The 19314-nt window shown below is 32.5% G+C and overlaps 1 protein-coding gene across 1 annotated transcript; it reads right to left on the reverse strand.

Annotated features, from left to right (window-relative positions):
- Positions 1-5471: 5471 nt before the first annotated feature.
- On the reverse strand, positions 5472-7157 carry LOC149162391 (uncharacterized). The gene has a single exon (XM_089437246.1). The coding sequence runs from the start codon at positions 7037-7039 to the stop codon at positions 5750-5752; it is 1290 nt and encodes a 429-aa protein (XP_089293372.1). The 5' UTR covers positions 7040-7157; the 3' UTR covers positions 5472-5749.
- Between the last annotated feature and the right edge of the window lie 12157 nt (positions 7158-19314).

Consider the following 19314-nt stretch of genomic DNA (forward strand, 5'->3'; position numbering starts at 1 on the left):
AATGTTTTGTAATAGGAGCTTGCTCCATCAAAGCTTTTGGTAATATGTAAACTACCCGACCTTGTTAAAAAAAAAGAACAAAGTTCCTTGCCATATATAAAATTATTTTGTATTGCTCCATAATGGAATATCCTTGAATGATAGTAAAGAATATCCCCCCTTGCATTACCATTATGCCCATAACATACCTACTAGCATCAATGTCTACTCCAAAATTACCTCTACAAATTAAGTCACTCAATGGAGCTCAACTAATCTACTACTTCAATTCTTCAAACCCTTTCTATTAATTATTCTATAAGTTGAAACTCTTAGAATTGTTTTTATAACATGAAATCGGGTTGCAACAATAGAAAATGATTCTGTGAACTCCCTAAACTATTGTGTATTTCCCACAAAATTCCTAACTTTAGTGATATTAGTAAAAGTAACCCATTTAAGGATGTCATATATCTTTGTAAGATCAATCTTCAACTCGACTACACCAATCACAAGCCCGCAACTACGTAATAAGTATTACATAGCAAAATCACAAGTCTACTTTATGTCTATTGAGCACTGAAGTTTCTTCAATGCCTCCAACGCTTGTTTCATATACACCACACACCACTTCCACATAGAACTAAAGATTAAAATGTCAGCGAAATATACTATGATCAAGACAAAAAAATCATTCATTAAGCAAATCAAAGTATTCAGTGCATCACTATAATTAAAAGGGGTCACTAACTAATCATATAGAGATTACTTAGTCTTCAAGGTAGGAGTGTCTCCTTCTTTGAGATAAATTGGATGATATCTAGATTTCAACTCCATCATGGTGAATTACCTTGAATGTCATTGGTGATCAGTATTAACTATTGAGAGGGACAATTTTCAAAGCTTTGTTATTAATACACATCATCCAAAACCATACTTCTTTAGTACACTTATCTAATAACTTCTTTTCCCTAATACTTCTTCACTTTATCATTATACATTATCTATACAAACCATATATCATAAATGAAATGGTTACATCCCTTACTCCACTTCAATTTTAATAATTAACCTTTCATCCTTAATGAAATGGTTACATCCCTTACTCCACTTCAATTTTAATAATTAACCTTTCATCCTTAAAATACTTATACCCGTATAACTTTTCACCCATGAAATACTTATGTATACCACTATAAAAAGCTTAACTCTTTCTATTATTAATGACACCACTTCCCAGAGATTCACCCTACTTTATAAGTGGGCCGCACTTCTATTCTTCTATATTTCAATATTATTATAACTAGCATAGATCCATGTTAACGCTGGATCTACCAAGCGTCCAAGGGATCAAAAGAGATTTGATCCCTCTGGAGACTTGGTATATCAGAGTTAAGATGGATCTATGGTGGTTTAATTTCCTCCTTTAAATAGACTATATTCTACATGAATACCGTGGGTTCTCATAAACCTAAAGCTCAAATCCACAAGTAACTTGAACAAATCAAGTTTACCTTATTCGTTTAGTCTAAATTTATTTTTATTTTAATGTGGAGTTATTTTTAATTTTCTTTATTTTAATTTAGACCAAGTAAAAATGATTAAGGCAGTGTTATTTTTATTTTTAATAATAAATATAATTTTTAAGTGTATTATTTTATTTTATTTTATTTGACCAAGTTAAATGCTTACATAACATCACATCACATCACACATCACATCAATTTATAACATCTCTTCCATATTGGGTTTGAGAGGGCCTCTAAGTGCAATAAATAGGTAACAATTTATTTTTTTAATTATTATGTGGATAAGGATTGTAAATATTTTTGGGCCTAGAGTATTCCTTAAAATTGCATTTATTTGGCTAAGAGCGCGTATTCCTCAAATGTAAAGACACAAGTTAACAGGGCAAAACCCAAAAGCATTTGACAAGAGTGAAACTTTGCCCCTTACCGACAAATGGGTAATTCCAGGTGGCCTAGTTTTCCTTCAATAACAATGATGAGTGAACCTGCATTTGCAGATTGCTCCCAATAATGGCCGTCCCAATTTTCCTTCAATAATAGTGACGAGTCAACCTACATTTTGGGATTTCTCCCAATAATAACAGTGACGAGCCAACCTGCATTTGGGGAGTTCTCCCAATAATGGTTGTCCCTACCACTCGTTTGACAATTGAGATATGATAGATTTTGTCACTATGTAGAAAAGCTTGCTAATTTGACCACTACTAGTTCAACAACTGAGATATGATCATTTTCTCACTATTTAGAAAACTTACTAATTTGACTACTACTAATTTGACAACTAAAATATGATAAATTTTCTTACTATATAAAAATATTTGATAATTTTACTTCAGGTTTTCCCACTCTAAAAAAAACCATCATAAATAAATTTGGTAATTTTACTATATGTTTTCCCACTAATTAAAAAAACCATCGTAAATCTTTCCATAGTAAATAGAATTTCCAAACAAATATTAAAATAAAAACTAACCATATGAATTGTGTTCATAATCTCGTCATGGATGCATAGACTAGACTATGGTGCAGATTCTAGATGTAGGCGTGCGCTGACATGACCTCTCTATAATAATCATCAACAGTAATGAACATTTGAAGACTATAGTCAACATTCTGAATGCTGGCATGCGCCGATCATTACTAGTGATGAAAGTGAAAACCCATTGTCAACACCGAAAATATATGAATGGGGCTGATATCAACGCTGATTTCCATTTCATATTTTTATTTTAATGTCAAAATAAAGATGAACAGAAAGAGACGTATAAATTATATCTATGTTGACCTGAATGATTTAGAATAAATTATTTAGAATTAGCATAAATTATTTAGAATTTCAATAAATTAATGGTAGCTGTTTAATAAGATGATTTGTTTAAAATTTGATTCAAAATTGGAATAGTCGAGGAAAAAAAACTTCCTTGGTAGGAAAATCTCACCAACCATCGTATAGGGAGATCAAATGAAAAAACCAACCATCATATATTGCCAGGTTCCAAAAAAATCATTTTAAAAAAAACCCACAAAATCTCCTAATTAGTTCAAATGCACAAAAAAACCAAAGAATCACCTCATCAGTTCCAATGAAAAAAATCCAAAAAACCCTTAATAAACTTAATAAAGATGAAATGGAACATATGTATACATGTTATGAATTATGACTCTGTTTATGCATAATTTAAATGTAAGTCTAGTTACTAATCTGTTTATTCATAATTTAAATTCTCCATATAGTTTAAATATGGTCATATGGTCTGGTATATGCTGTTGGAAGCTTTGATGGTTGGTTGAAAAGCATGATTTAATTTTTCCATATAGTTTATGGTCTGGTAATATGTTGTTGGAGGCTTTGGTGATTGGTTGAAAAGCATCACTTAAATTCTCCATGTATAATTTAAATATGATATCTGATGTGTGCTCCAGGAAGCTTTGGTGGTTGGTTGAAAGCTCCAGAAAGAATATGGTCTGGTAATATGTTGTTGGAGGCTTTGGTGATTGATTGAAAAGCATCACTTAAATTTTCCATGTATAATTTAAATATGATATCTGATGTGTGCTCCAGGAAGCTTTGGTGGTTGGTTGAAAGCTCCAGAAAGAGGCTTTAGATGTTACAGTTGAGGAGATTTCAAATTTTGGTACATACCCTTAAGAGTTCAGGAGATTTCAAATTTTGGTACATACCCTTAAGAGTTCAGTAGATTTCAAAGATTTCAAATTTTGGTACATACCCTTAAGAGTTGAGGAGATTTCAAATTTTGGTACATACCCTTGAGAGTTTGGTACATACCCTTGAGAGTTCAGTGGATTTCAAATTTTGGTACGTACCCTTCAAATTTTGGTACATACCCTTAAGAGTTGAGGAGATTTCAAATTTTGGTACATACCCTTAAGTAGCTAAATAGTTATAACTCTGTCTAATGCCTTCATCTAATTCAAGTTAAATCCTAAAGAGAGATATAATAATAATGAGAACTGTTCATTACATTCTCCTTTTTATTAAAGCTTAACCAGATGTTCACAAGATTTTAAACACTGTTCCAAATTCTACAAATCAAACATAACAATCCCTGCTCTCATCCTCTGTATAGAACCATATGACTTTCAGAAGAGATTATCATGGATCTAGAAAATCTTTAATTTGATACCAGGAATCCATTTCCTGCAGAATCATATGATTTTCAGAAGAGACCACTCATCTTAAGATCTAGAAAATCCATTTCCTTCTCATAATCCCCAATTTCCCATACAAATTTATCACAATATGCTTCTGCTTAAAATCCATTTCCTTCTCATAATCCCCAATTTCCCATACAAATTTATCACAATATGCTTCTGCTTTAGTGATATGGTTTCCTTGCTTCCAAATATGTGAAGCTAATTTAAAATTTAAACATCATATGCTTCTGCTTTAGTGATATGGTTTCCTTGCTTCCAAATATGTGAAGCTAATTTAAAATTTAACATGATGTTTAACTGTGAAAACCTACATACACTAGTGGCTTCCTTCCTACTCTTATATCAGTGATGCCTCTTAGCTCTAGCAGTGCAACCATTGGCTTCCCTTCCTTACCAGTTTGGTAGGGCTATAAACTGTTAAGACAAGCCTGAAAATTGGCTAAAACTAAATTGCTATTCAAGCCCAACTTTGGACAACTATTCAAGCCCAACTTTGGTCTAAGTACAGGCATGGATCAGAGAATCTGACACTGGTAAAACTCACTCAGGAAGAGAATCTGAGTTCCATTATTTGAATCTTAAAAGTTCAACCCTCCCCACTTATTGGGCCTACAAATTCATTTCTGTAATCCAGAGAAAATGAACATGGTACTCAATGGTTTCTTGTGTAGAATTCTGATACATGCAACAGGAGGTGAAAAATATTTATGCTCCCACCTTGTATGGTTACAGCCAGTGACCCACCATTAAATCATGTTTGCTATAATTGTCACAGATATCTTGTTTGTGTAGAGCTCTCCATCTTGTTTGTGTAGAGCTTTCCATTCATTGGGCCTACAAATTCATTTTCTGTAATGCCAAAGTCTCTCTTGAGTGAACAGGGTATTCAACGGTGTGTGTTGTAGAACTTTCAAATATTCACCAGAATTAAAGAAATATTCATGCCCCAGCTCGTATGGTTACACCCACCATTAAATTGCGTTTTTATGATTGCCACGAAACACTTTGTTAAGCTCTGTAAACCCATGAAGCTCTGAGGTAGGGCGCTATTCCATCATTTGAAAAAATTCAGACCATCATTGAACTTTCAGCCTTATGCTCCAAATTCCTATAAACAGACTGAACTAATTACATCCTAATTACTATGTGATTGCTTCACAGGCAACCAACTATGGGCCTAATCAACAACCAGTTGATTTCCCCAGAAGATTCCAGGCATTCAAGCTATCTATAATTCCAACGCATTCTCTGAGATTTATTTGAATGGCATCAAATAGCGCTATGCTATTCTATGATAAAGAAAACTTTTTATTCATTTTTGTATACAAGCCGCAGCAGAAGAAGAAAGGATTCAGATTCACGATATACAATTCAAAAAGAAAATCAACAGAAATCGAGATCGCCTTCAGCACTTTACAGTTCTGCCCCCTTGGGAGAAATCCATTTTTCCACAAATAAATTCCAATCCCTGCGCCCTTGTTTTGATCAGACCCTCCGAAATTAGCCCACAAGACCACGACACATTTCTCGAATTTCTCCATTTCACTGCCATAAGACTCTTTTTCTTATTTTTTCAGCATTAAGCCTACTTCTCTGAACGCCGGAGCTACAGAATTCATGCCGGACCCCTGATTTGAACACGGCGATCCGTTAGTATAATTCTGGACCTCCTTCGCGATCATCTCCCGCATAATAGACAGCAAACTTCCACCATAATTAGCAGAATCGCCCGAACATCCTTCTTGGGAATTACCGCTAGGCAGCTGGAAAATTAGGGGCAGTGCTTGCCCGATTGCAATTTTGACTGCAGTCGACATCATAGCCATGGCCTCCTCTGTCTTCATGTAGCCACCAACAGGAAACGGATTGGCAAACGAATAACCAGTCGGTTGTTGATAAGCCTGAAACTTTGCATATTTCATTTCAGAGCTCTGTTCTGTGGGGCTGCATTCTCCACTGCTGTTATTCTCGCTTGAAGAAGCGCTTCCAGGCAGCGACAGGCTTAAGGAGGTTGGAGGATCGAAAGCGCCAGCCGAACCAGAAGCAGAAACAGAGGCAGACGCTTCCTCCTGCACTTTCACAGCTTCATAGGAATTGAAAGCAGATTGTCGCGGAACAGGGCGATGCAGCTGCTGCCCGGTACTCGAACCCGGGGCAGCGGCCGAATTGCAATGGCCACTAACAGTTTCTTCATTATTATTATTATTATTAATATTTTCAGAACTAGATGGGGATTCAGAAAAATTGAGCCTCTTAAGCCTACAGGATTCGACCTCGGCATCTCCTGGATTTTCATTAGCGCTGCAGCTACTGTTGCTCCGCTTCCTGACGTTGTCTGCAGCCGTTGGGAACACTAAAGCCACTGGCATTGCCGTTGCCGTTGCCGTTGCCGTTGCCGTGGCTGTGACAGGTGTCATCGGAGTCATCGTTTCTTTGTCCTCAGCTGCCGACTCCAAATTCACAGCTAGCCCGTTGCTCTGGTCTTTCTCGCCATGATAGCGACGTCGCAGGGTCGAGTTCCAGTGGTTCTTGATAGCGTTGTCGGTGCGCCCGGGGAGGAGGCGCGCAATCGTAGCCCACTTGTTGCCATGCCGCGCATGGGCTTGTATGATGGTGGCGTCTTCATGTGGGCTGAAAGGGCGGTGCTCCACCTGGGGACTCAGCTGGTTGCACCACCGTAGCCTGCAAGATTTCCCCGAGCGGCCCGGAATTCCTCTGCTAATCTGAGACCAGTTCCGTGGCCCATATTTTTCGACCAGCTTGTGCAGCGCTGCGTCCTCCTCGGGACTCCATGGCCCCTTGATCCGCTCCGCCACCGCCATTGCCACCGCCGCTTCGTCCTTTGGAACTCCCATTGTTTCAGCACAACACGATCGTAATCGGATTCGAACTGCAGACCTCCTTTGGTCGGCCCCTCTCTCTCTCGCGTATTTGAAAACGTTTTATTTCTGCTGTGTAGTGTCGGTGAGAATCACAAGCTCTGTTGGAAGCTCGGGCTGGGCTTTATATATGGCAGTGAGCTGAGTCCAGCGCTGAAAACCGCTCTCCGGGCCACTAATTCCAAACCTCCGGTCCCCAAACCGCCCATGTAAACCGCGCCCCGGTTTTCGCGCACATCCACGCCCTGTTTTTTTTTCCTTAGTTTTTTGGAAAAAAATGAGAGCCGTGTCGACTCAGGACTCGTACCTAACCTTGGGTTTGTTAGCGACGTAGATATTTTGTTGACCGCGGGGGCTTAACCCATGGGAACCTGACGAGTTAAAGCATGGTGTGAACTAAATCTTGTTCTACCGACCTTATATGGATAAGAACCATGAGTCACACCAGGGGCCCACACAATGTGAACCCACCCAGCATGACAGCGAACCCAAATATTAATGTGGCATGAAATCATAATGTTAGAATATGCTATTCCATGGAAATAGTATTTTAAATGTGACATTGAAGGGAAAAATAAAATTGAGAAATTAAAAAAAAACAAAAATTATAATTTTACAGATATTTTTTTATAAATAATATTTTTCATATCTCAGATTTAAAAGTTAACTATCTTGTCAAAATAAGTGTCAAACTTCTCTTATTGTAACCACTTATTAATTATTAAATTTAAATTTTTAATTTAACATTTGTCACATCCAAAGTAATTTTTAAATGAACATATAGTTTTATAATATTTATATGTGGAGTAAGTTAATAATGCATATTGATAATTATTACCACTGTGATTTAAATGTTTTCTGTTTATTTTTTAATCAGTTTAGTTAATAAATTTATAATATTTAAATATTTTAGAGATTTTTCAAGGATTTGAATTTATTTATATAATAAATAAATACAGTTTAAATAATGTAAAATTGTAGTTTTATTAAAAATTGTATTGTTAATTTATTTTTAAAGGCAAAAATTAAAATTTATAAATTTTATTAGTCAATATTAAATTTAGGGTTTTGAATTCATTTATATAATTAAAAAATGCAATTTAAACAATTTAAAATTTCAGTGTTACAAAAAAATGGTATTGTAAATTTTTATTTTTATTTTAATCAAAACTTAAAATTTTTAGAGATTGGCATTTTTATTATTTTATCAAATTTAACGTTTATTTGAAGGTCTTAAAAAGAGGTGAAGATTTACTAAGTCTATTTGAAATTTTAGTTAATATGTTAGAAAATGCTTATAAAAGTACTTCTACATCACCATAGATATGATAATTAGAAGGTTTGCAAGATTCGTATTATAACAAATATTTTAAAATTGAGATTTAATGTGAGCATATATAGGATATTTAAAAAAAAAATGTTTTTAATCTTCAACTCTCTAGCTTTACAAAGATTAAAAATAATTCCACTCACTACATTTTAGGGATTGTCCAACACCTTGTTTCATTATGGAGATCATGAAAATATGTTTTTATTTGACCAATGTTGATTTTCTTTTTTTAAAAGATTTTTTTTATTAGAGTTGATCACGTCCCTTTAATACCTTAATTTACTTTTATCCTTGAATTTTTAATAGTTTCCTTAAATTTGGATGTAATAATTTTACAAAGGAGCATCTTCTTTGATACCCTAATGATTTAGCCAAAACTTGACAGCTTTATGCCAACCTTGCTTGAGATGTAAGTGGTTGAAATTTAAAGCATTCTTAGGAAGTCTCTTATCTTTTATGTTGTTTATATTTTACCTAGATATTAACTACCTACTCATAGTCATGATCTCAGTGGGAAAGATTTGCTTTTATGAAGAGGATAGGGTATGATGTATTATGTTTAATTTTAAAATTATAAGTTATAGAACACTTTTGTATTTGCTTTATCTTTCTCCACAATCATCTAGAGATGTTACAATCCCAAATTCACAACCATATAAGATAACATAAACAACAATAAGGAGGATAGGGTATGATGTATTATGTTTAATTTTAAAATTATAAGTTATAAAACATTTTTGGATTTGCTTTATCTTTCTCCACAATTATCTAGAAATGCCACAATCCCAAATTTCACAATCATGTAAGGTAACATAAACAAAAGTGGCAAAAAGGAATATATTTTTGTCACAAAATTGAAAGTCCACTAATTTACAATTGTTTTCTAGTCAATAAACTTCCTACCCTCCATTTATCATTTTCTCAATATCTTAGTCCAAGTCAAATTTACTATGAAACTTATTACACAAACATAATATAATAAACCTAACATAATAAATCAAGAAATTCATAACATGAATAATAATAAATCAAGAGATTCATAACATGAATAATGACGAGATAAATTTCATATAACCCTTATTTAGATTCATTTGTAGAGAGACATTGAAACATTATAATAAAGTTAAAATATATATAAATAAAAAAATAAAAATATTATAAATGTGTTTTGGAATATCTATTATAAATATCTAATATATTAGATTTTAAATATATATTTTAAAAAAAAAAAAAATTAATCTTAAACTCAACTAGGATTACTTTAACCTCCTATATATAGATATAGTGATGGTTTAGAACTACAAATTTATATAAAAACATTAAATTGAAAAGTAATCATAGTGTACAAAATGATGTTGAGATGCAAATCACATTTTTAAAGAAGATGAGTAGGGTGGTGATGATAACTTTATGGCCAATGCAGACTTCCACACACAAACGTAATCCATTGTCATGTGTGGAAATTGGAATCTAACAACCATAATTTTTGTTTTTATTTGTTTTTTCTTCTCAATTTTCATAGAATAATGTAATTTAAAGAATACCAACAAACCAGCATTAAGTTTTTTATATTTTCTTTATTATATAAAACATCTTTATATGGTTAAAAAAACCCTTTATATTGCAAAAAGGTTTAATAAATAATAGTTTTGAAACTAAAAGTTATTTTACTAATCTAATCGTGAAAGCATAATTAGAAAAAAAATTAATTAAATTGTTGCAACTAATTATTCCCATGATTGTTTTAATTTTAACGATAATTGATAGAGATGGTTTGTGTTAGTGGAGTCCTATGTGGATAAACATTCCCCAACGGTCAAATATTTGACTCGGGTGAGTTTTTTTAATTTGGAAGGGGATGATTAGGTTGGTCACATGGCAGATTACAAGAAATTTCGGTGCACCCACAAGTTTTCAAACATCGGGAATTGTAATCATTTAGTTGTAAAGTGAAGCTACGGTCATATGGTTTGAGACTATTTTTAAACCAAAATCGCTCCCATCAAGATATGCCCAATTATTAAAAAAAATTATATAAAGTCTGAATTGACTTCATACTTATCCCATGCTATGACTTTCAAATCAGCGGGTATGGATGGGGTATTTAAAAATTAAATAAAGATATGGCAATATTTCTTTAATATTTAAAATTTCCTTTCAATATTAAATGCGACAGGCGTACGTTATATTTCTTTTTCGGTAATTGACGCGATTCCTGTGCCAAAAATAATAAAGGGGCGAGCGGAGGGATGAGCTGTTAGGTAAGCAGGTGGTTGGAACGGCGAGGAGGACACGTGGCAGTGGGTGGGGAGTGTGCGCTGCCGACATAACAGCCTGGACTCCAACAAACAAACAAACAAATACAGCCGCCTCGGTATTGCAAGAAGGGGGGGGTTGGCTGTGGGGTTTGAGAGAAAAACCGGTAGGAAATTATTTATTAAATGGTGGGGGACTCTGGGGAGCGGATCCTTCCTTTTATAGGGAGATTGGATTTTGCTAACTGCGGTTAGTTGCGGGGAAAGTTCCGGCAGGTCGACGGTCGTACCAACACGGCGATGGTGGCATCGGACAGGCCGCCGGGGGTGGGCCCCGCCCCACCCAGAGGTTTACAGCCAGGAGGAATATCACGTGAAAGATCTCGCCATCTTATCGTTGACTGACTTGTATCCGACGTGGCGGGATGTGAGTGGACGGAGAGCCTAACCCTGGCAGTTAATGGCGCGGGTTTATCGCCCTCGGTTGGCCTTTGGGTTTCCTTTTATTTCCCGCCTCGGGAAACGGAAGCCGTTGGACGGGCGCGTCAGTTGCGAGTACGTACGGAATCCAGGCTGTGCCGCACCGAGGGGCGCCCGCTGTGCGACACGTAGCGCGCTGCCGTTAGGCATCATGTAGCTGTTGACGTCGGACAGCTGGATGCCACGTCCGGTTGTCGTATCGGGGCCCACTGTCGGAGGGAATTTTTAATGCAGGTTCGGTACGCCACGTCAGCCGGGGCTGACGTCCGGAGGTTGCTTTGAAAGTGGGGAAAAGGAAAGGAGAATCGGGGGTGATTGCAGCCGCGCCCGCGTGGGGACAGGCTATGATGTTCGCCTGCCACGTAGTGGTAGGTGATGGGACGACTGTGTGACGTGTCGTCCGGTCGCTGTCGCGAGCGACCCTTAAAACGCACGCGGATGGAAGAGGATGAAATTGATGACGGGAGGAATATTTATAGAAGGAAGGCCATGGCCCATGGGAAACAACGAATATTGGTGGGTTGTTAGGGGAGCAATGCACACGCTAATGCTTAATTAATTAATTCATAAAACAAACACACATTTGTTGGAATCTTTGCAACACCTCCAATTTAGGGTATATCATTCCATTGGGCAATTTATTAATGTATATAGCATTCCACTATTGGTTCGTGTGTTTGGTAAAGATGGTTTGTGTGGTTGGTTAAAAGAAGGTGGGGATGATTTTTGGGGGTGTATTTAGGGAGAGGTTTGGATTTTTTATTTTTTTTTAATATTTATGATGTTATTTTTTTTCTAATTTGGTTAAAAAGATAAAAGAATAATGGAAAAAATTTGAATTCAGGTTTTTGTGATCTATATTGAATTAAGAAAAAAATTTGGGTAGAAATTATATAGAAGAATTTTGTCGATGCATTTTAAACCATCCAGGGTGGTTAGTGAACCACACTTGATGGTTTCAAACCATCCAGGGTGGTTAGTGAACCACACTTGATGGTTCAAAACGGGTTGGCAAAAATTCTCCTGTGCGATTTCTACTGAAATTTTTTTTCTTAATAATGGAAAATATTAAGATTATTATATAATTTATATGTAATATACATGTAGCAAAAATTCTCCTACCGAAAGTTTTTTTCTTAATAATGGAAAATATTAAAATTATTGTATGATTTAGACGTAATATAAGTGTAATTAGTGAGTCTCCAAGAAAATATTAAATTTATTGTATAGTTTAGATGTAATATAAGTGTAATCAGTGAGTCTTGAACTCTTTTTGCTTCACTCATCTTTCTTGGATGTAAGGAAACATGTTAATTGCCCAAGACCCAGAGATATCTGGCAGGAGTGAAAGTTTGCCCCCTTGCAGACCACCAAGTAATTCGAGGCAGTAGGTTAACAGCCCAAGACCCAGAGATATCTGGCATGAGTGAAATTTTGCCCCCTTACAGACCACCAGGTAATTCCAAGTGTTGTGGTTTTCCTTGAATAATAGTGATGAAGGTGTAAGTAGTAGATATACAACGAAATTTTTCAATTTAACTAAAAATTGTATCATTGAATTTTGGTGATGATTTTTGAAAAAAGTCCATATCCTAAAAAATTTAGATTTATATATGTTTAATTATGTAGGTTCAACCATACTAGTTGTCACTAGAATTTAAGAGTATATCCAAGTTGACTACTATCCCAAGGGACATCACCCTTGAAGTCTTATCACAACAAATCAACATGTCACTTGTGAGAATTGAACTTGGGTAGGGAGGAGTACAAAGAATCTACTCCACTACCATTTTGTTGATGTCATCTTAAGAAAAATTATAGCATTTTCATAAAGGATCACTAATAGAGCCAATAAATCAACATGTCACTTGTGAGAATTGAACTCGGGTAGGAAGGAGTACAAGGAATCTACCCGACTATCATTTTGTTGATGTCATCTTAAAAAAAATTATAGCATTTTCATAAGGGATCATTAGTAGATTCGTAGAAATTGTAATTAAGTAGAGAATAGTCTAAACATTTTAAGTTTTTATCCATTTTTAAATATATTTTTCAATCAATTTTTTATTTTTTATTTTTTTTAATCTATGCAAGGCCCATGATCAAACTTAGAGGCTCCATACCAAGAGCATATCCAAGAGTCCATAAACCATATATACCAAGAATCTATGTCTTAGCAAGAGTCGAGACTCCATGAGGGTAGGGGAGTCTACTCCTTAGCATGAGGGTAGGGGAGTCTACTCCTTAGCATGAGTCTAGACTCCATGAGGGTGGGATCAAAATTAGAGGCTACACACCAAGAGTATATTCAACAGTCTATAAACTAGATATATTAGGAATTTATGACTTAGCATGAGTCGAGCCTCCATAAGGGTGGGGGAATATACTCCTCAGCAAGAGCCAAGACTCCATGAGGGTGGGGGAGCCTACTCCTTACTAAGGAGTGAGACTCCATGAGAGTGGGGGAGCCTACTCCTTGAGCCTTGTCACAAGCATCCAAAGTGTCCCCCCACGGGATTTGAAGTCCAGTGGAGAGTACAACATCACATTGTTCCAACCACTTAGTTGTCCCATAAGAAAAACTAGTTTTCAATCAATTTTACCCTAAATATGATGAGAATTTATTGGAATTGCATATTTAAATCACTGAATCTATACAATTCAAATACTTTAGAGATTTTTCAAGTAATAAAATTTTTTATATATTCAAAAATGCAATTTAAATAAAAGAAAATTACAATTCAGATAAGAATTATGTCACCATCTTCTAATGAAGAAAAAAAAATACATCACATTGTTCCAACCACTTAGTTGTCCCATAAGAAAAACTATTTTCCAATCAATTTTACCCTAAATATGATGAGAATTTATTGAAATTGCATATTTAAATCACTGAATCTATACAATTCAAATACTTTAGAGATTTTTCAAGTAATAAATTTTTTATATATTCAAAAATGCAATTTAAATAAAAAAAAATTACAATTCAGATAAAAATTATATCACCATCTTGTAATGAAGAAAAAAAATTATACCTTATCGTAGGATAATATATACACAATATAAACAACATTCCATTTTATATAAACAACATTCTATTTTACTTATTTATAAATGGAAGTTATCTTAAGTAGTTGGGAAAAATATTATTATTTTCTCTATTTATATTCAATTATCACATAATGATTATTCTTGTAATACTTAGAAAAAACATTTTGAGACATTTTTAAATCAATATAATTGTTAGCTTATCCAATACCAACCATCTCACTTTTGCGTTCTAGAAGGGAGAAAAGTCAATTTTCTTTTTTAAAATGCGGAAAATATATAAATAAAATATTTTCATACCTATGACACGTAATAAAACATAAAACTTAGATATAAAAAACATAAAACATCTTAGATAGATATATATAATTTTCCACACTTAAAACCTAAAAGTGAGGTATAAAAACATCTCGCAACGTTTCCATATATATATATAACATTTTTTGCCAATGAAACTTAATAAAATTGTGAAAAGTGTATTATAATTGATTTATAATATATTTTAATTTTATTAGAAAAATATTTATTATTTTTTATTAATTACATATAAATATTATTTTAATATTATATTTAAATTTTAAAAACCATATTATTACAAATTTGAAAGTGGCATAATACATTGAATTCGAACAATATATTATTAAATAAAAACATTATATCTGATACAACATCAGACCAAAACCATCAAATATCGAATATGTTAAACTCAATACCATATTAAAACAATATTAAGGGACATTTTATAAAATACCAAAGTTATCATATTGAAACAATATTAAAGTACATTTTATAATATTAAAAAAGATATGAGTTATTGACTACAACATTGTTATAGAGTTATAGTATGAGCGTACAAGTTATAAATATCATGGTTGAATGGGAAATTATTTTTTATATAGATAATAAATAATAAGAGACAACTTTTATTAAAAATCATTTCGGAATTCACAATTGACGAATCGTCAAAATTGATTCTGGCCAAAGTAAAAAATAAAGAATAATAGGTCTTACTTTTATTACAACATATTACGTTAAAAGTTTAGGTTGTTAAGAATTTAAATCTCATTAATTTTTTTTTTTTTTTTCTATAATTTAGATATCAAAGAATTTGATTCTCATTGCAGGTTAGATTCGGAATTGATATAAATTTAAGGTTAATTATAATTAATTTCAATTTCAATTTTATTATAAATAATATTCTAAAACTTTTTAATTTAATAAAAGAAAATTTCTAAAACTTTTTAATTTAATAAAAGAAAATTTCTAAAAAAACATATATGATTTCAAAAAATGAAAAATAAACTTTCTAAATATTTCAATTTCAATTTTATTATAAATAATATTCTAAAACTATTACAATTTCAATTTTATTATAAATAATATTCAGAAGAATTATAAAAAACATATATGATTTCAAAAAATGAAAATAAACTTTCTAAATATTTTTTTATATTACTATTCTATCGAAAGTGTTAAATATTTTTTAAATATATTAGAAATATTAAATTAAATTAAAATATAATATAATATTTATCAAAATTAAATAATAAAAACATTATTATAATAAAAAAATTATATATATTTTAAAAATTATATAAAAATCAATGAAATAAATATGTTAAAAAACACAACTAAAACAAATACACTTTTTAAAACTGTATTAAAATTAAACCAAAAAATATAATATTAAAAACACAAACTTAACTCGAGAAAACAATGAAAATAGAGCTAAGAAAGAAAAAGATTCCCGATTGCATAAACTCTTTAGGAATTGAGTTCACTATGATATTAAAGGTTGGAAATTTATTTTAAAGAAATTTTAATAATAAATTATAAATGGATGGGTTTTGGTTTTTCCTTTTTAAATTATAATTAAAATTTATGCAAAATATATATGATGATGATGGTGGTTAATGTTTATTAATATCAAATTTGGTCTATCGGATCTAAAGAAACGAATTATTTACTTTGATTTAAGATTTTTATTCTTATGCTCAAAAAGTTTGATTTATTTCTTTTATTTATTTTGTTGTATTGTTGTTTTATTTTTTATTTTTTAAGACCAACATAGATCCATTTTAACTTCGAACAAACATTAAGAAGATCAAATCTCTTAGAATGCAAGCCTTTGTAAGTACAAACTTTGAGAAAAAAATTACACTGGTAGAAATTATATATATATATATATTGTTTATAAGTTTATTAATTATATATTCTCAAATATTTGAGGTTGTAGGAATGGGAGGGGTAATCTTCAGCCCTCATGAACAAAGAGAGACACAAAGAGAGACACGGTTTGCTTGGGGGTTTGACATTCTAACAAACAACTAGGTTGAATATCTCACCCTGTGAAAAGGGATAGAATTGACTATTACCAAGGGTATAAAGAGAATGTTGGTCTTTGGAGATTCAATGATACTAATAAAGCAAGTCACCAAACTAAAACTTGGGGAAGGAATGACCAACACTGCAATACTTCGAAGGATAGCCTTGCAACTAACAAAATTTGAGGAGATAGATTTGTATCATATCTATAGGCAATTGAATTCCAAAGCAAACAAGTTGGCTAATAAATGAGCAATTTTGAAGCAAGGAGTAATGGAGTTGGACCAATCACAAACACTATTTTCCCCTATACCATGAGGTGCCCAAAAATGATTTTGATTGAAAAAGATGGCCAATTTGGTCATCAAGTTAGAGAGAATAATTGTCAAGATAATTCTAGAAGGTCCACCAAAGGCGATGCGTCAGGTATGAAATCCCCTCCCTATGGCCCGCACCAAAGCAGGTGAAGGCATTTAATGGCACATGGAGTCTATGTATATAGTAAATATATTACCCATCATTTCACAATTCGAAGGGCGAGCCGATACACTGAATGGTAAAGAAGAGGATCTAAGTGTTGGAGGGACACGAACAACCAATATTTGCCATTAACACTTGGATTTGAGCCTTACAAACTCACACAAAGGTTTTAATTGTAGATCAATTCTGACCAGCCTGTGAATTAAATCCTTTGGCAAGAGTGGATTGCCTTTACAATGTCAGGATTTGGACAGATATGGCAATTAATTCCCTCCGCGAGCATTGTTGCCTCAAGAATCAAGTCCTACCTTTATATATAGAATTGACCGCCATGAGTGCAATGTTAGATACAATAAGGACCGTAAATATAGAATTGACCACCATGAATGCAATGTCAGATACAATAAGGTTATGGTCCATCTTTCAGCAAGGAGCACTGGGAACTATTTGAAAGGAAATGGCAATGCCTGAGACGCATTCAGATGAGCATGATCAAGAGGGATAATGTCAGTCAATAGACAACTTGTCAAGGGAAATGGTGGTTATGATGAAGCTGTCAAGTAGAAGAAGTGAAATGGCAGATAAAGAGAAGGAAGTGAAGCTTGAATTATTGGAGAAGAAATGTGAATGGTTACAAAGTAAATTAGAGAAAAAATTGGCAATCATGGAGGTAGAGATTATAGATTTGAAGCTCAAAATGAGTGGAATGGTGACACCCACTAACAGAGAGTCTGAATTCAAGCAAAAAGACTTGGAAGCTAGAAAAGGATAGCCAAATCCAAAGGTTGGAGGACTAGCTAAGCATGGAGAAAGCATATACAACTCAATGAAGGAAAATTTCGGCACAACAATAGAAGTTGGGTGATCTCAAGCTTCTCAATTCTCAAGCTCTTTTAAATGTTTCATAAATATGTTTTGTATATAGGAGCTTTTTGTAGAGACTATGGTAGATTTTAATGTAGAATTGTAGTTAAATGAACCCACATAAGCAAGGAAAATATTTTATGGATGTACTGGAACAATGACTCTCAAAACACTAAAAAATGCAAAAGGTTTTGGCCTTGTTTCCAACTCTCTTTTAATGCAAAATGGTAATTGTTATATATATATATATATATATAAACGATTGTTATTTAAGCTTATTTTAATGTGATATGCATATTATGATTTTTTTTCTTGCAAAATATTATTTATATATATATTAATAAAAACAAATTACAATCTAAAAAATTGAAAGGAATGATTTATTATGTTTATTACTTTTACCATATGTTTTGTTATTATTATATTTTTGGTTTAATGTTTCATTTCATTTTAGGGACATTACATCTCTACCATATTGAATTGACATTTAAATGTTTATATTTATTTACAATGGCACAACATGGTATGGTCAATGATTTAGATTTTCCTTAAATCAGCGGAGGGGAAAATACTATAGACAAATACTATGGTTAATACCATGGGTTTTAATTGGAGTCAAAATGTTTATGTTTACATTACAACATCTCTTTCATACTCGCCTAGAGCATCTCTCCACATAATTATATATATTTTACATTTCTATATTTAGATTTTTTTTTAATTATACATTTATTAATTAAATTGATTAAATTTGTATATAATTATTACTTATATGTTAAGAAATATCGAATATGAATAATTATTATTTAAATTTATTTTAAAGTGATATAGCTTATGATGGTTTAGGGGAGAAATTTGTGTGTAATTTTATTAATAAAATCAAAATTAAAGATTGTATCTATTTATTATTACATTTTTAGTTCAATTGAGATTTAAATGTTTACACTCATTTACAGACACTAAAACATCTCCACCATAGAAAGTTGTATAGCTTGGATGCAATGACACCACTTGCCATAGTTCACATGTCCATTAAAAATAAAAATAATTATGATTGTCACTATCTATAAATATCCAATAAGTTATTATTATTATTTAATGGAAATCACACCACAAAAAACAATAAATTGGTGGTCCTTAATGGATTCCACTTTTACTCCTATAAGATACCTTCAAATCTTAAATCCTTAATCTATTTCCTTATAGGCAAGAAATATAAATTGTTAACCAATTAAAAATGATTTTAAATTTTACTTAAGACAAACAAACAAAAATAAATCTAATATAAATAATATTTACAATAAAATCAATATCCAACTATAACTATAACAATAAAATCATATATTTTTATTTTACAAAATATTATAATTTCATTAAATAAATAAAATAAAAATATAATTCTTTATATTTTATTTTATTTTTATTTTTATTTTATTAATAATAAATTAATAAAATATATAACATAAATA

This window comes from Pinus tabuliformis, chromosome 5_2 (assembly GCF_031772625.1).
Source record: "Pinus tabuliformis cultivar Carrire ecotype Pingquan chromosome 5_2, CPIR1, whole genome shotgun sequence".
Classification (NCBI taxonomy): domain Eukaryota; kingdom Viridiplantae; phylum Streptophyta; class Pinopsida; order Pinales; family Pinaceae; genus Pinus; species Pinus tabuliformis.